We start from the raw sequence: 22,427 nt of genomic DNA on the forward strand, positions 1-22,427 counted from the left end.
ATCGATGACATCTTCAAGAGGTGGTGCCTCAAGTAGGTGGCATCTGTCACTAAGGACCCTCACCATCCGGGACATGCCCTTTTCACGTTACTGCCATCAAGGAGGAGGTACAGGAGCCTGAAGACCCACACTCAACCATTTAGGAACAGCTTCTTCCCCTCCACCATCAGATTTCTGAATGGTCCATGAACCCATAAACACTACCTTGTTATTCCTTTCTTTGCAATATTTATTTATTCACAGTAATTTCTATGTCTTTGCCCGGTACTGCTGCCACAAAACAACAATCTTTATGTCATATAAATCGGTGATAATAAACATGATTCTGATTCGGAACCCTCTAATTTACCCCCATTTGGTAAACATCATCTCAGCATCCACCCTGTCAACCCCCCTTAGGACCTTATATGTCTCAATTAGATCATGTCTTGTTCTTCTAAACTCCAGTGGGCATGGGCCCAACCTGCCCCAGCCCTGTGCACTCCTATCTTGTGCAATAACCTTTTATGTGGCACCTTGTTAACTGCCTTCTGGAAATCCAAGTTCAGTCTCATAGATCTCATTTGCACCCTCCCCAGCCATCCTACGGTGTGATGACCAGAAATACGCACAGTAGCCAAGTTGTGGCTAACTTGTATTGTATGCAAGTCAAACATAACCTCCCTGCTCTTATATTCTATGCCTTGGTATAGAGGGAATAAAAGCATCCCTTATGACTTTTTGACCACTCTGTGGACCTGAAGACACAAGAGACAGCAGATGCTGGAATCTGGAGCAACACACAAAATGCCGGAGCGGGAAATGGACAGTCGACATTTCAGGTTAACACCCTTCACCTGAACTTAGTCCTGGTGCTTGATGGGTTAGTGGGCCATTGTAAATTGCCCCTCGCGTAGGTGAGTGGTAGGATGTTGGGGGAGTTGATGAGGATGTGGCGAGGATAAAATGGAATCCTTGTAGGATTTGTGTAAATGGGTACGATGGTCAAAGGGCCTGTCGCCACGCTGTAAGACTCTTTGGCTCCGTGGCTATAATCCTATCTCCCTGACAATACGAAATCTAACTGAATTATGATCGCTACCACAAAAATGATCTCCCACTGATACTCCTACCCCCTCTTTAACTTCATTCACCAAAACTAAATCCAGAATTGGCCCCCTACTTGTTGGACTTGCTAAGTACTGACCAAAGAGTCTCATCAATGCAATTTAGGAACTCCGAGCCATTTTTACCTTTTATACTGACTGTATCCCAGTTAACAGTAGTGTAATTGAAGTCTCCCATTATTACTGCCCTGGTGTGTTTGCATGTTAGAAATCCGCTCACAGATTTGATCCATTATTTCCCTCAGACTAGTTGGAAGTCTCTATATTAATTCCCAACATTGTGATGGCCTGTTTTTGTTCTTCAGTTTAATAGAAGCATCACAACTTGGTATTGCAACTGCCCTGCCCAAGACTGCAAGAAATTGCAGAGAGTTGTGTACACAGCCCAGTCAAGCATGAAAACCATCCTCCCCTCCATTGACTTGGTTTACACTTCCCGCTGTCTCAGAAAAACAGCCAACATAATCAAAGACCCCATCCTACCCCAGTCATTCTCTCTTCTTTCCCCTTCCATCAGGCAGAAGGTACAAAAGCTTGAAAACACACACCACCAAGCTCAAGAACAGCTTCTATCCCACTATTATAAAACTCTTGAACAGACCACTTGTATTTAAAAACTTTACTTATACAACACGGTAACAGGCCCTTCTGGCCCAACGAGCCCGCGCCACCCAGTTACACCCATGTTAACCTACTAACCCCTACGTCTTTGGAATGTGGGAGGAAATCAGAGCACCCGGAGGAAACCCACGCAGTCTTGCAGAGAATGTACAAACTCCTTACAGACAGCAGTGGGAATTGAACCCCGATCGCTGGTGCTGTAATAGCGTTACACTAACCACTACACAGATGAACTCTCGATCTCTCAATCTACCTCATCATGGATCTTGCACCTCATTTGTCTACCTGCACTGCACTTTCTCTTCAACTACAACACTATATTCTGCATTCTGTTATTACTTCTCCCTTTTGTGCTACCTCGATGTACTTATGTTTGAAATGATCTCTCTAGATGGCATCCAAAACAAAGTTTTGCAATGTATGTCAGTACATGTGACAAATAATAAACCAATTACCAAGAAGTTTTGTGTGATGATCTCTTCAATGTATCATCTTTCCTCACAGCTGTGATTGGTTCTTTAACCAATATTGCTGCTCATTTCTTTTTTTCATCCTTCTCTTTATCTTATTGATTGAAATGACCAAAGGAGAAAAGAAGGTGGTTTTAAGTTGCAGAAGGGTAGGGAAGGGTTGGATGGGAGGATCTCTGTGGGGTGAGGCCAGGGTCGATGTGGGATAAGCTGTAGATGAAGTCACTTGGTTTATAGGTTAATCAGCAAAGTTAAAAAAAGAGATCACAAACAAAGGAGTGTAAGAGAACATCAAGTATAGAGCTGTAGGGAACACCGACATCACAGGGAAATAACAAGCAGCCAAACTGGCCAGTTCTGAGACAAGCAAAGAAAGCAAACTACCAGAAGATGTAGAACTTATATTGACTCCGGAGTGTTGAAAATGCCCAGACAAAAGATGTGGCATTTTTCCTCAAGTTACATTGGGTCCTGTTAGGATTGTACAGGAGGCCACAGACAGGTAGGTCTCAAAGAGACACTTTGTTAAAGTTTTCAGTCTTTGTTGTCCTTGAGAACATGGTGTTGATTCACCATCATGAACCACTGCACTCTTTGTGGTGAAGGTAGTCCCACGGTGTTGTTGGGTGGGGAGTTCTGGTAATTATACCCATTGAAGTAAAGAAAGAGCAATGTGATTTGGAGAGGATCAGAAACCTGCTGCTCATTTCCTTCTCAATTATTGTCTCTCCCAGCTCCTTCCCGATACCTTTGTACTTTTTCCCTTACTACTGTTTTTCTAATTCCATCCTGAAGGCTCCTGTTAAATCTGACTCCACCCCTTATCAGCCAGTACATTTCAAACTCTAATGTTACCTCTGATTCTTTCACAAACACTTTGAACATCTGCCTTCTGGTTTTCGACATGCCTGCTACTAGATATCTGCCTTCAAGATTTTGAAAGCTTCTTTCAAGTAGCTTCCCAGCCATCTATGGGCAACCCCAGCTGCTCCAACCTTTGCATGGAAATGAATTGCTTTGTCCTTGGAACCATGCAAGTAAATCCCTTCTGTATCCTCTCCAACACCAAATCCTTCCTGAAGTTGTTACCCAGAGCTGGAAACAGTGCTTCCACAAGATTGATCATATCTTCCTGGCGTTTAGAGTCATAGAGGCATACAACATGGAAACAGGACCTTCGGCCCAGCTGGTCCATGCTGACCAAGATGCTCCATCTAAACTAGTCCCATTTGCTAGCATCTAGCCCATAACTTACTAAACCTATCCATGTCCTTGTCCAACTGAGTTTTAAAAGTTGGTATTGTACCAGCTTCAACCACTTCCTCTGGCAGCTCATTCCACATGCATATGTGTAAAAAAGTTTCCCCTCAAGTTCCTATTCAATCTTTCTCCTCTCACCTTAAACCTATGGCCTTCAGTTCTTGATTCCCCAACCCTGGGAAAAAGAGTGCATTCACCCTCTCTATGCCCCTCATGATTTTATACACCTCTAAAACATCACCTCTCAGTCTTCTACACTCCAAGGAAGAAAGTCCTAGCCCGTCCAACCTCCCCCTATAACTCAGTCCCTCAAGTCTTGGCAACATCCTTGTAAATCCATTCTGTACTCTTTCCAGTTTAATAACATCCTTCCTATAGCAGGGTGACCAAAACTGAACACGATACTCCAAGTGTGGCCTCCAGCATCTTGTACAACCACACCGTGACCTCTCAACTTCGAGACTCAATGCCTTTCCTCCATTTCTAAAGATCAGGATCTTACGTCTTCATTCTCCTGTTTCACTTTTGTATACCTTCACTCTAATTTGCCTTACACCCCTTTGTACCCACACTCTGATACCCACATGCTCTGACTTTCTCACACTCTACTATATCCAGATTGTGGCAACCAAGCTGAAAGTTTGTGGTTTTGTGGCTTGGCCAAGCTCATTAATGAGGGATGGGGCGGCAAATCAAGTTGTTACTTCCATGATTGCTCAGGTTAGTGCCTGTTCAAATGATTTTGGATCAGGATTCCTGGGTTAGGACAATGCAAGTGTCTCATTGACCCTGGAGCACAGGTTTGGATGAGCCTGCATGAGCACAGATGGACTGGATATTATGACTATGTGAATGTGGCTGCAGGAGAGAGACTAGAGGTAATAACAGTGAGTAACAGTCAATGTGGCTGCAGGTAACCAGCGGAGATTAGTGCAAGTGCAGAATGAGATTGGGTAATTAAATAATGGTGCCCAGCAACAGGGGAGGGGGGCTGGATAGGATGACTTTGGGTAATATATCATTCATTCCCATCACTGGCAAAGCAGATATTTATTGCCCAGCTCTAGTCGTGCTTGTGAAAGTAGTGCCACGGCCTTCTTGAGTCACTGCACTGCATGTGGTGAAGGTATGCCTAGAATGCTATTGGTTTGTAGCTCCAGGATCTTCACTGAATGAGGGTGAAGAGACAGTGATATCTGTGGTGTAACTCAGAGGAGGTGGATACCATGTTCTTGTCAATACTAGTGGTGGAGGTTGTCTTTTGGGAAACGGTGCTGAAGATGCCTTAGTAAGTAACTACAGTGCAGGCTGTGGGTGGTGCACAATGAAGGTACAGTGCTCTGGTGATGTGGGAAATGGCTAGGGTGCCATTGAGCAGCCTGCTTTGCCCTGCATCGTATCAAGCTTCTTATGCAGAGTTGCAGCTGTACTTATCCAGTCAAGTCTGGGGTGTCTCATCAGTTCCTTGATTTTGGTGACACGGTGGTGCAGCAAGTGCCTCACCTCTCCAGTGACCCGGGGTCAATCCTAACCTTGGGTACTGTCTGTGTGGAGTTTGCACGTTCTCCTTGTGACCACCTGGGTTTCCCCTGGTGCTCTGGTTTCCTCCCATATCCCGAAGACGTGCTGGTTGGTAGGTTAACTGGCCACTGTAAATTGCCCCTAGTGTGTAAATAAGTGGTAGAATCTGAGGGAAGTTGATGGGAATGTGGGAAGAATTTTAAATAATTAGGGTTAGTACAGATGAGTGCTTGATGGTCAGCATGGACTCTGTGGGCTGAAGGTCCTGTTTCCATGCTGTATGGTTTCAAGACTCTGACGTACTTTGTTATGACCTTGCACCTTATTGTCTACCAGCACTGCACTTCCTCTGTAGTCTTCCTCTGTAGTCTTCTCCAAAGACGTACAGGTTAGGAGCTGTGGGCATGCTATGTTGGCACTGGAAGAGTGGTGACACTTGCAGGCTGCCCCCAGCACATTCTCAGTAATGCAAAAAGTTGCATTTCACTGTTTCGATGTACATGTGACTAATAAATAAATTTTATATATCTGTGATACTTTACTCTGTATTCTGTTATTGTTTTTACCCTGTACTACCTCAACGCACTGTGTAATGAATTGATCTGTACGAACGGTATGCAAGACAAGTTTTTCACTGTACCTCAGTACAAGTGACAATAATAAACCAATACCAATACATATGACTTGGTGCTGGAGGGAGTTGTGGGGGAGCCTCATCCAGTAGTTCACTCACCTTTGGAATTGTTCTGTCAGTCGGACTGCTAATGTGGGTGGTACAGCTGAGTTTCCGACATTCTGCGGCCGTGTTACGGATGGTGGCACAGGGGTGAAGGGGGAATGGGACTTGCTGCAGGTTAGGAAACTGGTAGTAGACCTCAAGGACAAGAACAGGGGAGGGTGGCTGGGAGCCCCGTGGGATAGAGGACAACAAAAGCAGGCAGGAGGTTGCCAGCAGTAAAGGAATTGGTCCAGCACCCAAAGGGATGGAGACAAGCAGACTGGTGACACCATGAACATACGGGCCAAAGGTTGAATGTGACAAGAGTCTAGTTCTGTTTCACAGCACTCTGTAGGAGGCAGATGGTGCTAGTGAGTTTGTAACAGGAAGTGAAAATGGTGACTCCGTTTTTTTTCAATAATAAGTTGTGGAACATTTCTGCTTATTTAGCATTGGATGTCCAACAAGCAGCCAGACAGTTTAGAGACAGTCCAGAGGTCAAGTGGTGCTGACGCTAAGCTGTGTACTGTCAGTAGACGTGTGGAAACTGATGTCATGTGTTTGGTGCGTGATGTTACTGTGGGTTAGCGGGTAGATGAGAGGATGGTTGAGCCCTGGTGAACTTCAGAAGTAGCATTGTGAGTATGGGAAGAGAAGCCACTGTTGCTTACACACAGACTGAATAGATAAGAATGAAGAAAGGCAACTGAGACCCAACTCAGCTAGATGAGAGTGGAGAGGCATTGAGAAAGAAGATATGATGAATCTAGCAAAGGCAGCAGATGGGTTGGGGATAGATCACCTCTTTTACAACTACTCTGGATACCATTAGTTAGAAATTTTGACCAGAATTGTTTTGGTATTGTTTTGAAGGTGGAAACTTGATTGGATCAGCTCAGGGTAAGATGGGAATAAATTTTGGAGGATGCAACATTGTGAAGGACTTTGGAGAAGAAAGTAAGTTTGGAGATGGATGATAGTTTGAAAGTTGAATGCTTCAAGACTTGACTTATTGAGGTGGGCTAGTGTTGGCACATTTAAAAGCAATGACGGGGCACTTGAGAAACAACGGATAACAATATCAGCTAACTTTGGAGTCAGGAGGGGAAGGTAGGTGGTCATTTGAGTTTAGAGGGAACATGGGTTGAATCTCATGGACATGTATTTGGAAAGGGCAGAAGGGGAGGTAGGAAACACACCAGAGAAAGCAGTGTTTGATAACCACTTGAATGCTGAGTAACATTCTTCAGCAAAAAACAGGGCCCATTGTGAATCGATCAATTACTTAACCACTATACCCACTCAGGTCTGTGTTCCATAAATGTAAAAGAGCAGTGGTGAGGATTGTAACATCATAGTCATAGAGTCATACAGCACAGAAACAGGCCCTTCAGACCCCCAAGCTAAACTGACCTCCCACTAATCCCATTTAATTCTCCCCACATTCCCGGCACCTCCCCCTAAATTCCACCATTTAGTTGCAGATTCAAGACAATTTACCGACCCGCACACCTTTGGGATGTGAGAAGAAACTGGAGCACCCAGGAGAAACCCACGGGGTCACAGGGAAAACATACCAACTCCACACAGACAGACTGGAGGTTAGAATTGAAAACGGGTCACGGGAGTTGTGAAGTAGTGTCTACTAGCTGTGTCGCTGTGCTGTCCTTGACTATTTCTTGGTGGTGGGGGAGGGGGGTGAATTTTTTTGGGGGTGGTTTGGTTCAACAGACCAGCTGCTGCAGAAATGGAGGGTCGAAGGTTAGACGGCTGGAAACATGAAATGTGAATTGGGAAAGAGCTTTACCCAGGAATAGTGCAGGGTTAGGGGGAAGAAGGGAGATGTTGGTGGACAGCGATATAAGAGATCACTGAGGGCTCTCTCTGAAGTAACCGTAAGATCAGGAGCATGGGGTGATGAGTTTATAGAGAGGGACAAAAAGGTAAAGCAATGAAGAGGGCAGAGAACAAGGTGAGTTAGATGGTGGTTGATGAAGAGACTGAGAGAGGAAAGCAGGGAAGATATAGAACACAGAATATACAGCACAGGAACAGGCCCTTCAGCCCATAATGTCTGTTCCAACCATGACGCCAATCCAAATTAATCCCATCTGCCTGCACATGGTCCGTATCACTCCATTCCCTGCCTGTTCATGCGTCTGTTTAATGCCTCTTGAACATTGCTATCATATCTGCTTCCACCACTACCCCTGGCAGCACATTCCAGGAACCTTCCACTCCCTGCGCAAAAACTTTGCTTCACAAATCTCCTTTAAACTTTCCACCTCTCTCCTTAAAGCTTGCCCTCAAATATTTGACATTTCTACCCTGGAGAAAAGACTCAGATATCTACCCTATCTATACCTCCCATAATTTTACATACTTCGATCAAGTTGCCCCTTAGCCTCTGCTGCTCCAGAGAAAACAGTCTAAGTTTGTCCAACCTTCCATAGCTAATATTCTCTAGGTAACATCCTGACAAACCTCTTCTGCACCCTCTCCAAAGCCTCTACATCCTTCTTGTAACGCAGTGACCAGATCTGCATACAATTCTCCAAATGTCGTATACAGCTGCAACATGATTTCTTGACTTTTATACTCAACACCCCGATCGATGAAGGCAAGTATAGGAGATAAGTGGCAGCACAGAATTTATAGACTTACTAACTATATAGATAAATGGAGTTATAGACTTGCAGCCCAAGATCTCTCTGCATCAATGCTCCCAAGGGCCCTGCCATTTGCTCCATACTTTCCTCTTCCATTTGACCTCCCAAAGTCCAACAACCTCACACTTGTCCAGATTAAATTCTATCTGCTATTTCTCTGCCTATATTTCCAACTGCTCTATATCCTGCTGTATCCTTTAACAACCTTCCTCACTAACCACAATTTCACCAATTTTTGTACGGTCTACAAACTTACTAATCAGCCCACCTACATTTTCAAACAAATCATTTATAAATACCACAAACAACAGAGGTCCTCGGTATCTTGGTGAGAACATTTTTATGGATCTTGTTTATCTGATTGAGAATAACAAGTTGAAATGAAAGATGAGAGGGGTGAAACTTTGTAAACTGCAGAAGACAGTAAGCACCAAGACCAAGGTGGGATTTGATAATGAGAACCACACCATCACCAAGATATCTTGGGTGGAGCATATGGTGGAAGTTACAGCCACGCAGGTAAGTAGCATGTCATCATCCATCAGCCAGGTTTCCTTCAAGGCAATCACCTCTGCAGCTGGTCAATATTTCTGAATGCAGTTTTTTCAGCTGTTTATTATTGGAGGTTAGGTGTGCCAGTACAGGAAGTTCACACCACTGCAGACACTTTGGTTGAGTTGATGCTATTGGAATGGTGTGTGCACTGCCTCAAAATCTAGACTTTTACATTTAGGGACCTGGAACTGAGTTCCATTTTCAATGTGACTTATGTGACAGAAAGCAAATCAAATAAATAAAAGATGCACAACAAGTTAATGAGAGGAAAAATTATCTTAAAGTGCTACAAACAAAACAAACATCAGGGGATTATTGTGTGGGTTCAAATCTGGTACCAGAATGGTGAAAATCCTTCCTCCATCTTCACTGAAAAGAAGTTGCTCGAATTGGAACTTGGGTACATGGCAAGTTTAGTGACTTGTGTTTTATATGGATAAATGGTTTGATAGTGCAAGGCCACTTATTCATAAAAATGCACAGTTACATAAACCACTGATCCATTTACGTCTTAAGTTATATGTCTCCCTGGCACAAATCCCAGAGGGTCTGAACAGTACTCTGGAATTACATCCCAGTTCATATTGTCAGAGGTGCTAACATTTAGATCAGATATAAAATCAAGACCCCTTTAGATCTTCGCACAATGATATGATTCGAAAACAATTACTATTCTGCTTCCCTTAACCGAACAGAGCAGCTGGTCATTCACCCCATCTTCTCTCTGTGGGATATGACTGCACAATAGAGCAACCACTTTTGCATCCACAACTACTCCAAAGCAATTAATTTGCTGTGATGCACATTGAGATGCACTGAGAATGAATGGTTCTACATAAATGCAATTTTGTTGTTTTAATTTCTGACTTCAAATGACACTGAGATACATTTCATTGTTTTTTATTAAAGGACCTTACCTTCCTCAATCCAGTACAACGAGTGAATAAACAGGTTTATGTATACATGAAAATTCAGTTTCCTTAAAGCACAGATAACCAGAGAGTGTATGTGAGTTCTAATTCCAGACCTGTATATAAGCAAGAGGAACAAAGACTGGGCTACCCAGTGCCCTGTACATTGCCTAAAGCTCCAAGTACCTTCTTAGTAAAGGCACAGAGCTTTAAAATTACTTTTTGTTTTGCCATTGACTGAATCCTTCACATCAGCAAGATTTATGATATTGTTTTGAAATCCCACAGGACTGACTTGCTACAAGTACTGCTCCCCCTTGACAGATGTTGTTTTCTTTAAATTTGACCTGTAATTTAAAAGAAAAAAGCAGAACTTTGGTAACGTGTATAAACTCTTTGATCATACACCCTTAACACTGTAAATTCTAATCAGAAGCACTCAGCAATGTGCACAGTAAGCCTTATGGCACCAACATCCTCAACCAGTGTAGGACTGATAGACCAAATAGTCTGCTTCCTGTGACATTTAATTATACCATGAATGGGATAATAATTTGCACGCTCAAATTCTTTCTTAGGCCATTCCTATACTTGAATGAGATTAGGTTACATTTTATTTGGTGCCTACTTTATCCACTGCATAAGACAAGATAATATTTCTTTATTAGTCACATGTACATTGAAACACACAGTGAAATGCACCTTTTGTGTAGAGTGTTCTGGAGGCAACCCACAAGCATCGCCACACTTCTGGCGCCAACATAGCATGCCCACAACTTCCTAACCCGTACGTCTTTGGAATGTGGGAGGAAACCACAGCACCCGGAGGAAACCTACGTAGACACAGGGAGGTTGTACAAGCTCCTTACAGACGGCAGCAGGAAATGAACCCAGATCGCTGGCACTGTAATAACGTTGTACTAACCGCTATACTACCATGCCTGCCCATTGGTACTGTGCATCCATTGGTAGCAATGATTACAGGCTCGGTGGGTACATTCTGAGGCACTTTTTATTAATATATTCATTTTCAGGAGATGGCCGTAGCTGGCAGATCCAACAGCAAAACCTCATTCCCAATAACTGCAAGGCCTACGGACACCTACAGACCAGAAGGGTGACATCTGCAAGTCCCCCATTAGGTATTAGTGAGGTTTTAAAAACAACTTAATAGCCTCTTCGCCACCTTGACTGTTACTAGTTTTGTTAATGACAGATTATTTGTTAAAAACCACACAGTTTCGCAAACTGCCTCGGTGGGAGTTGAATCCAGAGCAACAATATAACTCCATTTTACAATATTTAACAACAGCTTCTACACATGTTCCACACAGAGAGCAATTTCTGAACGTCCGGGAGCCCAGTAGCCCTGAGTTCCCCTCGCACGTTCTCCCTGTGACCGTGTGAGTTTTCTCCGGGTGCTCTGGTTTCCTCCCACATCCCAAAGACGTGCGGCTTGGTAAGTTGATTGGCCACTATGAATTACCCTGAGTGCATAGGTAGTGGCAGAATCTGTGAGGAGTCGATGGGAATGAGGGTAGAGAAAACAAAAGAGATCAGTGTAGGATTAGTGTAAGTGGGTGGTTGAGGGTCAGCATGGATTTGGTGGGCCGAAGGGCCTGTTTCCATGCTGTGAGCCTCTGTGAAAATTTGCAAGGTATAAAGATAGGAATGTAACAATTATCTAACTACTTCTGTCGTGAGATTTGATTTGGCAATTTGGATTGATGCTTCCTCACTTGGACTTTAGCCTCTGACTGCCCTGCCGCTTCTCACACCTGTGGTCAAATAAGAACATAAGAAATAGCAGCAGGAGCCATCCGGCCCGTCGAGCCTGCTCCGCCATTCAATAAGATCATGGCTGATCTGGCTGTGGACTCAGATCCACCTACCTGCCTTTTCCCCATAACCCTTAATTCCCCTACTATGCAAAAATCTATCCAACTGTGTCTTAACTATACTTAATGGGGTAGCCTCTACTGCTTCCCTGGGCAGAGAATTTCACAGATTCACTACTCTCTGGGAAAAGCAGTTCCTCCTCATCTCAATCCTAAGTCTATTCCCCCGAATCTTGAGGCCATGTCCCCTAGTTCTAGTCTCACCTACCAGTGAAAAGAACCTTCCTGCCTCTATCTTATCTGTCCCTTTCATAATTTTATATATTTCTATAAGATCCCCTCCCATTCTTCTGAATTCCAGTGAGTATTGTCCCAGGTGACTCAATCTCTCCTCATACCCTTATCTCCAGAATCAACCTGGTGAACCTTCTCTGCACCGCCTCCAAAGCCAGTATATCTTTCCTCAAGTAAGGAGACCAAAACTGCACGTAGTACTCCAGGTGCGGCCTCACCAGTACCCTGTACAGTTGCAGCATAACCTCCCTGCTCTTAAATTCAATCCCTCTAGCAATGAAGGCCAACATTCCATTTGCCTTCTTGATAACCTGTTGAACCTGAAAACCAACCTTTTGTGATTCATGCACAAGCACTCCCAAGTCCCTCTGTTGCAATCTTTCAACATTTAAATAATAACCTGATCTACTTTTCCTTCCAAAGTGGATGACCTCGCATTTACCAACATTGTACTCCATCTGCCAGACCCTTGCCCACTCACTTAACCTATCGATATCTCTCTGCAGACTCTCCGTATCCTCTGCACAATTTGCTTTTCCACTCAATTTAGTGTCATCAGCAAATTTAGATACGTTACACTCGGTCCTGTATTCCAAATCGTTAATGTATATTGTGAACAGCTGCAGGCCCAGCACCGACCCCTGCAGCACCCCGCTCACCACTGGTTGCCAACCAGAGAAACACCATTTATCTCAACTCTCTGCCTTCTATTGGTTAACCAATCCTCTATCCATGCTAATACATTACCCCCAACTCCATGCATCCTTATCTTATGGATAAGTCTTTTATGTGGCACCTTATCGATCACCTTCTGGAAATCCAAGGATACAACATCCACCTGTTCCCCTCTATCCACTGCACTCATTATATCTTCAAAGAACTCCAGTACATTTGTCAAAGAGGACCTGCCCTTCCTGAATCCATGCTGTGTCTGCCCGATGGAACCACTTCTATCCAGATGTCTCGCTATTTTTTCCTTAATGATAGCTTCAAGCATTTTTCCAACTACAGATGTTAAGCTAACTGGCCTATAGTTACCTGCCTTTTGCCTACATCCTTTTTTAAACAGTGCCATGATATTCGCTGTCTTCCAATCTGCTGGGACCTGCCCAGAGTCCAGAGAATTTTGGTAAATTATCACAAACGCCTCTATTATACCTCATATTCCGCCTTGGGAGTCTCCAACCCGACGGCCTCAACATCGATTTCTCTAACTTCCGGTAACCCCTCCCCTTCCCCCCACCTTTTTTTTTCCTTTTTTCCCCTTCCCCCTTTGTTTTCCCTCATTCTTGTGGCTCCCTCACCTCTTCCCTTCCTCCTCCCCTCTTCCCTTCCCCCTCCCCTCTTCCCTTCCCCCTCCCCTGCCCTCATGACCTGCCTATCTATTTCCCATCTCCTTCCCTTTATTCCATGGTCTACTGTTCTCTCCTACCGGATTCCTTCTTCTTCAGCCCTTTGCCTCTTCTACCAATCACCTCTCAGCTTCTTACATCACTCCCTTTGATCCGTCCTCCCCACCCACCTACCTTCCCCCTCTCACCTGGACTCACCTATCACCTGCCAGCTCATGCTCCTCCCCATCCCCCAACCTTCTTACTCTGGCTTCTGCCCTCTTCCTTTCCAGTCCTGATGAAGGGTCTCGACCCGAAACGCCAACTGTTTATTTCCCTCCATGGATGCTGCCTGACCTGCTGAGTTCCTCCAGCATTTTGTGTGTGTTGCTCCACATTCCAGCATCTGCAGAATCCCTTGTGTCTCTGTCTTGTCAATAACTTTTCCTTGCTATTCCAGGTCAATGCTGAAAGATTAGCAATCCTTGCTTTAATGGGACATCTATTCTTACACAAATTCTGGTTCAAACCTACTCTTTGGCTGTGGATAGTTGAGATGATCTGTAGTACGACTGGCTCCTTCTTTCTTCGTTTGGACAGGAGCAGCAGAGGAAGGATCCTCCCAGGATAGTGAGGCTCGCCGATGCCCATCCTACAAACAGGGCCGATCCAAACTCGTACCTGCAAGTATCAATGGGTAAGTGGTCAGTCAAGAAAATATCATTCTTGCAGAAAAGCAAACATTCAAAGCCTAAATATCCTTCTGTTCTGCTTTTAAACTCTGGTTAGGCTGCATTTAGAGTATAGCGTGCAATTCCGGTCACCTCACTATAGGAAGGATATCGAGGCTTTAGAGAGGGTGCAGAGGAGATTTACGAGGATGCTGCCTGGATTAGAGGTCACGTGCTATCAGGAGAGGCTGGACAAACTTGGGTTCTTTTCTCAGGAGTGGCAGAGGCTGAGGGGTGATCTGTTGGAAGTGTATAAAATTATGAGGGGTATAGACAGGGTGGACAAGCAATATCTTTTTCCCATTATTGAGTGATCCAATACCAGAGGGCATGCATTTAAGGTGAGAGGGTGTAGGTTCAGAAGAGACATGAGGGGTAAGCTTTTTACTCAAAGAGTGGTGGATGCCTGAAATGCATTGCCTGATAGGGTGGTGGAGGCAAATTCATTGGGGGCTTTTAAAGGGGCTTGGATGGGCACATGAATGAGAGGAAAATGGAGGGATATGGGCAATCTGCAGGTAGGAGGGATTAGCTATGTCAGCATAACATTGCGGGCTGAAGGGCCTGCTCTATGCTGTACTGTTCTATGTTCTAAAATATAATAATTAAAAAAAAAATCTGAATGCTAAACAAATTGCAGTTTTGGTTAGTGGCTGGGAGTGGTGAGAAAAGAAGCATGTTTTAAGTTGCAGAGAGGGGCGGGGATAGAGAGCAGAGGCAATGTTTGGGAAACAGTGCTGACCAACATTGTCAAGGTAACAACTAGTTTAAAATTTGGCAGCTTGCGACAGACAAGAGAAGAAAAGGACATAGTGAAGTTGAATGGTACAGCGACCTTGCACCTTATTGCACTGCACTTTCTCTGTAGCTGTGACACTTTACTCTGTACTGTTTTTACCTGTACTACATCAATACACTAACTCAATGTAACTGCACTGTGTAATGAATTGACCTGTACGATCGGTTTGTAAGATAAGCTTTTCACTGTACCTCGGTACAAGTGACAATAATAAACTAATACGTCCGTGAATAGGGAAAATGGGGTGGTTACTTAAATTATTGAAAGCAATGCTGAGCTGCAATGTCCCCAGACAAAAGATGAGGCACTGTTGCTTGAGCTTACACCGGGCATTGCTCGACTAGTGTAGGAGATCACAGAGTCAGAGTGAAATGGGACTGGAGGTAGTAGGTGACCAGAAGCTCAGGGTCACCCTTGTGAACTGAACAGAGACGTTCTGCAAAACAGGCATCTAATCGGGGTTCGTCTTCTCCAGTGTGGAGGAGACCACATCATGAGCATCGAGTGCAGTACACAATGGGCTGGACAAAGTACAAGTGAATCACTGCTTCACCTGGAAGGACTGCTTGGGTTTCTGAATGGTGGGAAGGAAAGAGCTGAAAGGCGTTACATCTCCTGTGGAATTCCATGGGGAAGTGCCTTGAGAAGGGGAGTGTTCAGTGGAGATGGAAAAGTAGGCCAGAGAATTGTAGAGGGAACATCCCTTTGGAATGATGAAAGGGCGATGGAAGGTATGTCTGGCAATGGAATCCCATGGAAGGCGGCAGGAATTATGGAGGATGATCCATTGATTGTGTATGTTGGAAGGTGAGGACAAGGGGAACCCTATCCCTGTTCTGGCTGGGAGGAGAAGGGATAAGAACAGAAAGTGCAGGAAATAGAGATGTAGCTGAGAATCCTGTCGACTAAGTAGAGGGGAAGCCATAGTTAAAGAAAAAGGAAGACACTTTAAAGGCACTGGTGTAGAAAATCTCGTCATGAGAGCAGATCTGATAGAGGTACCAAGAATGGAGTAAAGAGGCAGGGTGAGAGGAGATTTAGTTAAGGTAGCTTTGGGAGTTGATGGGTTTATAATGGATACTGGTCACTAACCTGCCTCTGAGGTAGCAATAGAGATGTCAACAAGGGGAAAGAAAGAGTCATTTACGGAGCAGGGGGCAGTGAGAGCAGGGTGGAAATTGGCAGCAGAGGTAATGGCATTTTTGAGTTATATGTGACTGCAGGATCAATGCTAATATATTTATCAATATAATGGAAGAAGAGTTGAGAGAGGCTGCAGAATCGGACTGAAACAGGACAGAGTGTGGTGCGTTTCCAAGTTGGGGGAGAGAGTCGGATGGTGGTTATATCCCTGTTGCTCTCAGCTGCCGTCTACACAACGACACACTCCAGCAGGAATGGTTTCTGAGCCAGAATTTAGCATCATTCACTCAGGTTCTAATCCCCCTGGACATTGACCGTTTGGCAGAAACAGTTACCTCGGACAACATACAGTCTCCAAGGATTAAAGATAAGTTAACAAAAACTTATTTTCTTTGGCCTCTTCATAGAATCACCAAACCAGAAACACAGGGGTGATGGGTGAATGGGATGAATTGGGACAGAGGTAATGAAGTTTTGGATAACCTTAGGTTTACAGAGAGCGGAACACTTGCTTGGATTGGAATGGTTAAACCTAGAGTCAACAAAGAAGTGGATGAGGTTTCAGCAACAGATGAGCCTGGGCAAGGCCTGAATGTGGGTGAGCAGCCGTAGTGACGGAACATGTGTAAGGTCGAAACCTGAACTCCAGATTGGAAACAGTCTGGTTCAGCTTCAGACTGATGCCAGGGAAAGGGATGGAGATGATAGCTTGGAACAGAGTTTGACACTCGGACCAAAGATGATTGCTTTAGTCTTCCCAATATTTAGACGAAATATCTGCTTATCCAGTACTGAATGTCAGACAAGTGATCTGTCAATTTACAGAAAGTAGAGGGGTCAAGATAGATGATGTTAGGTAAAGCTGTGTGTCATCAAAGTGCAAAGGAATCACTGCTATGTTTTCAACCAACATTCCTTAAGGGCATGACATCAATGAGAATTGGCATCAGATCAAAGAACAACCACAGGGAAGCCATTGCTACTGGTTCTTTGGTTCTGGTTGGATGGATAAGACTTGAACAAGGTGAATGTAATTCCACCCAGCCAGATATTGTTGGAGGGTGGTGTGGTCAAGTTATCAAAAAATTACAGACAAGTCAAGAAAGGTAATCACATAAGATTCAATACATGGATGTCAACGGTGACTACCATCACAGCGATATCGATAGGGAAACATGCCGAAAAACCATCAATAAATTATTTGTGAATCTTATTTCACTTTCTTTGAACAACTGAGTTCATTATTTATGGAGGTATTGGAGATGGGGCAAAGGCTGATGAAGTGAGGCAGATAGAGCAGCCAAGTCATGTGGGGAAAACTCCAGGGAGAAGTCCCACTAAAGCTGGCAATTGTAATGGACACTTCCTGATGGACAGTGATCATATTTAGATAATGACGATGCACACCACACCCCCAACCCCCATCAGTAAATGGCTTACTGACAGTCATTGCTGGAAACCCATACACCAACATCAATCAGTTGATCCAGGAGGAAAAGAGTGGAGACTTGTAGTCCCCAAGATTTGGGCTAAGTTGTGTCGATATTGTCTTAATATTGATTTTCTGCTCGTGTTTCTGTAGTTGGATGATCGATCTATACAATCACTGGCCCATTCTTGTCTCTGTGCTTTTTACCTGGCATTGACTGGTGTTAAAGGGTCAAAGAACTCATTTGAAACATTTGTTGCATACCAAGATACTGCCACCAGGGTGCAGAGTCCTGTGGGACAAACAACAGACAGGAGTCAAGGATCAGTTTTCAGTAAAGCTTCAAGTCAACAGTAAAGACGTGAATTGGCAAACTGCAGTCTGGCTTCTCACGATTAAAGATGCCAGAGCAGGTGAAACAAGTACCTCACTTACATAACCTTTCTCACCTTCAGGCATCCTAACTGGAAACATATCTCAATGAATCTGATGAAGTGTACAGACCACTGCGTTCCCAGGTTCAATTTTCGCTGAGCTCTCCAAACACAGCTTAAGCGGTGGGAGCACCAAAACTGATCTCTGTCATCCTGGGATAGGAAGAGGGATGGGGGGGTGGGGGGGAGGGGGGTGGGGATCCAATTAAACCCCAACCCGCATACAGAAACACCAGCCGGAAACATCTCAATAAATGGACCTCAACCTTAACCTCTTACAAAAGCAATGTACTGCAGCTGCTGCAAATCTGAAATGAAAATGCAATGCTGGAGATACTCAGAGGGTCAGGCAGCATCTGTGGATGGGGATATTGAGTTCATGTTGGAGGTCCGACAACCCTTCTCATTAGAACAGTAGATTTTGAAGAAAGTTCACCAACTTTAAACATTGACTCTCCACGGATGCTGTTTAATCTGTTTGAGAATCCCCATCACGTTGTCCTTTTATTTTACTCTCTTGCATTGGAATAGGCTGCTAACAATGATGTTCAGTGCTCGTTTGTGGAGAGTAATAATGGGGCAAGAATGGAAGTACTGAAGGACAGTGCCCTACAGTGGGATCAGTTATTAAAACTTCATGGGAACACTTTGGTGGAAATGGGAAGATACATCTTGTCTTTGACAACATTATTAGCTCACAGTACTTTCTCAATAGTTCATTAGTAACAAATGGTATTCAACGGCTTTAAATAATAACAGCACCAATAATATGTATAGATGTGGGCAAACTCAGCTTACAATAAGAAATCCAGGTGAAGGATTAACCCTGCATGATGCAGGAATCATCATAGTCCTAAAGAGTGAAGAAGATAATAAGATAAATCAAGTCATTTTAAAATGACTCCACGCATGGGTTTTAAAAATCCACAAGACTGTAGGAGAGATTAAGGGAGTGCCTGACTTTTGAAGTCCTGAAACACGATAAATACAGAATGCCGTGATGAGGCAGAGAAGAAGCAACTGCAGCAGGAGTGACAGTTCGGAGTTTTTAATGAATAAGAGAGGAGCAGTGGGGACTGCCCCAACAATTGATTTGATCCCAAGATAATCAGACTTTAGCAATTCACATGGCTAAAGTTATTAAGTCCAGTGATGCAGTAAGGTTGGGAAAATATTGAAGGCATTATAACAGTTATAGAAAAAGCCAGCATAGTCCAAACTACTGCTACAACTTCAACACAATTAGTATTTTGTGAAAAGTATTCCTTTTTTTTAAAAAAAATGGACTACATACATAATAAAAAAAATAAACTTTAAACTGACCAGCCATGAGAAAAAGGACCCCTCCTGAGATTGCAATCCTGCTCTTGGTGAGGGGGTTATTGTCTCCTACTTTTGTGCACTTCATTCCGACCACACTGACAATGATGCCGATAAATCCGAAGACAACGGAAACAATCATCAGGGCCCGGGATGCCTGGATGTGAGCTGGAAGTGGGAGAAAGATACAGAAGAGGGAACTAAGAAACAATGAAGCATTTAGTCCAGTACAGCTGGATCAGGGCTCTTTTAGATTCATTCAGCACAAAGCAATATCACCATTCCAATTCACAGAACAGATGAAAAGAACCATTAATCCCTTCACAAGAAAACTTTCAATACACAAAAATACGTCTGCTATTTTCCGATCAATAACTTTGTATCAATGATAAGATTTCCCCTTTGAACACTTTCAGAAAAGTAACATTAAATCCAGATTTCAAAAATTGTTGGGTATGGTATTTTTATATATTCAGTGTTTGAAAATTCAGAATGTGTTTCTCTGTGGATTAATTTGATAATCTCCTCAACTGTATAGGTGTTTGGCGAGTGTGAAAGGTTGGGGCAGCAATTGTACTGCTCAGATGACAATTGTACATCACTGGAGGTAACCCATTAACAGGTTAGAGGAAACTACCCCAAAAAAAAACAAACTGCTGTATGTATTCAGCAGGTCAGGCAGCATCTGTGGAGGGAAATGGATGGAGAAAACTACCTGCCTATCACAAATCAAGAAAATTTGAGGCAATTGAGAAGGTTACTCTGCCCCATGGACACCATCATCCCAATAACCTCTGCTCACATTTCTCCAGCTCTCAAGGGATTGCTTGACCTTGGTTGCATTTATTCCTGGAGGTTTCATCACACCTTCCAACCCACCATTCCCTCTCCCACTCTCGCCATTGGCCACCACACCTCAGGGAACCCTCATCCTAAACCAATTGAAAAGCTAGATCACTCTTCCTTACCCCCCAGTAGATGGTCCTTGGCCGAGTGTCAAACAGCCTTTTCCCACCCTCTCCACTCTTTTACACCTAGTAAATGAAAGTTTTCAAAGAAAATGACAATAACATCCCCCTAAATGATTTTTCCTTGACAGATTTTTCTCCAGGAAGCTCATGCAGAACACAGTGCTGGCGATGAAGATACAATTGGTTTAATGTGTTAATCCCTGTTCTGAATTTGTAAACTAATAAAAAAACCACGTTTTTTTACGCTTTTGCAATCAAATTAAGTAAATCAAAGTCAGCGTTATCCATGATGATCCACTTTGTACAACAATGTTTGAAACTATTTTTTTGCAGAAGGTATTTACAGTTAATTTTAAATCTAACCCCGTTTACCAGATAATACAGGACATCAAAACAATGCCGATGCTAAATCAATCCATCACAATTTAACACCACACACACACAGCCGTTCCAGCGAAGGCGCAAAGCTTCATTTCATACCTTCCAACAGCAACAGGGAGTCGTAGACTTTGCATTGAACTTGCCCGGTGCTTTGGGAAGCGCAGGACATCCACAGACCCTCGTACAGTCCCACCGCGGTGATTATCGCGTCCCCCGTGTAGGAAGACTGTTTCCACTGAGGTAGCGCGGTGGTGGAAATAATCCCGACCCAGCCTCCCAGCGCTAAGAAATACCCCAGCAGCTGAAACCCCGAATTAGCCATCGCGAGTTCCAACCCTCTGCCCGAATTATTTCCTCTTCCCAGTTCCCGTTCAAATCCCAGTCAAGGGAAAATTCCCCCCGCCTGTACGGGGTCTTCTCAGGGATAGGCAATGGTGTTAATGCCCCAGAGACTGATAACGGGATTTGTCCTGGATTATGGCAAACAGCAGTTTGCAAACACAGGCGCAAAGTAATAAATTTCTCACCAACAGAGAACTTGACGTGTTGAAAGCAGACAAAGCCGGCCAAAGGCGATTGGTTCTCCCTGCAAATCAGCAACTCCCTCCAGGAGATATGGAACTAATGAACTGGGCTGACAACAAGAATCAAGCCCCACACAGTACCCGGAGTCAACATGCATGTTATAATTGGTCCAAGTGTCTCCTCAGTCTGTGTCTGATTGCATTGGTTTGAAATGTTTAGCAACGTTTCCTTCTTTTACCCGCTCTTTCCCAAAGGCGCCAAGCTTACCAACCTTTTCTGGAACCCAAAAAATTTGCAGACACCGGGAATCTGAACTGTTAAGCAGAAAACGTTGGAAATTGGCAACAGGTGGTGCAGCATCAGTGGAGAGTGAGGTTTCAGATTGGAGGCTCTTGGTCAGATCTGATGATGCAGAGGTCACCCCCTTGGTTTTGGACACCCCTTTTCGGCCTCTTCCCCCCCCCCAACCTTTATGTTCCATTACCTCCACCTCCGCGCCTATTCCTTTGGCAAGGATGTTGGTAAGACCGCACTTGGAGCTTTCTGTACAGTTTTGGACACCCCATTATAGGAAAGACGTCATTAAGCTGGAAAGAGTGCAGAGAAGATTTATGAGCATGTTGCCAGCACTCGAGGGCCTGAGTTATAGGTCAGGGCGGCTTGTACTTTATTCTTGGAAAATAGAAGACCTTGTGTATAAAATCATCAGGGGTATAGATAGGGTGAATGGAAATAACTAGAGGGCATAGGTTTAAGGTGAGAGGGGAAAGATTTAAAAGGGACCTGAAGGGCAACTTCTTTACCAGAGGGTGGTACTTATGTGGAACGAGCTGCCAGAGAAAGTAGTTGAGGCAGGTACAATAATGAAATTTAAAAGACATTTGGACAGGTACATGGATAGGAAAGGTTTAGAGGGATATGGGCCAAATGCAGGGAAATAAGACTATCTTAGGTGGCACCTTGGTTGGCATGAATGAGTTGGACTGAAGGGTCTGTTTCTGTGCTGTATGACTCTATGAGTCCTCACCCTCCCCCAAATGATGACCCCTCCTCTCATCTCCTATGCTCCCCTTCCTCTTGGACACCTTCATGCCTTCTACCCTCTCTTGATCTTTTCATCTCCAATTGCCATCGCAACACTTCCCCCTTCCAATGCTGAGGTCAATTGTTGCATTTTAACTCCTACTCTGAATGAAGTTGACTAACTCAGTATAGAGCACGGAGGGCTGGACTGATTATAAGTTACTCTTCAGAAACCTTGCATAACTCTGCTCACTATTCTGTAACCCTTTATGTGGCACAGATATCATTTTTGAGACCGAATAGCTATAATGAAACAATGCATTCATCATTTAACTGCCAGCATCAACATAACTTCCTCTGACCGTAATCAAATATCC

General features: G+C 44.0%; 1 protein-coding gene across 2 annotated transcripts; it reads right to left on the reverse strand.

Annotated features, from left to right (window-relative positions):
- Positions 1-9,790: 9,790 nt before the first annotated feature.
- Positions 9,791-21,033, reverse strand: LOC127583333 (claudin-19-like). 2 transcript variants are annotated; one of them, XM_052039202.1, is made up of 5 exons: positions 20,602-20,992; positions 19,154-19,318; positions 17,661-17,688; positions 13,829-13,975; positions 9,791-10,178 (listed from the first exon to the last, which is right to left on the reverse strand). In XM_052039202.1, the coding sequence occupies exons 1-5, from the start codon at positions 20,822-20,824 to the stop codon at positions 10,130-10,132; spliced, it is 612 nt and encodes a 203-aa protein (XP_051895162.1). In that variant the 5' UTR covers positions 20,825-20,992; the 3' UTR covers positions 9,791-10,129. The 2 variants fall into 2 exon arrangements, with proteins under 2 accessions (XP_051895162.1, XP_051895161.1); XM_052039201.1 differs by having other exon boundaries at positions 9,794-10,178; positions 17,604-17,688; positions 20,602-21,033.
- Positions 21,034-22,427: the final 1,394 nt, after the last annotated feature.

Source organism: Pristis pectinata, chromosome 26, assembly GCF_009764475.1.
Source record: "Pristis pectinata isolate sPriPec2 chromosome 26, sPriPec2.1.pri, whole genome shotgun sequence".
NCBI lineage: Eukaryota > Metazoa > Chordata > Chondrichthyes > Rhinopristiformes > Pristidae > Pristis > Pristis pectinata.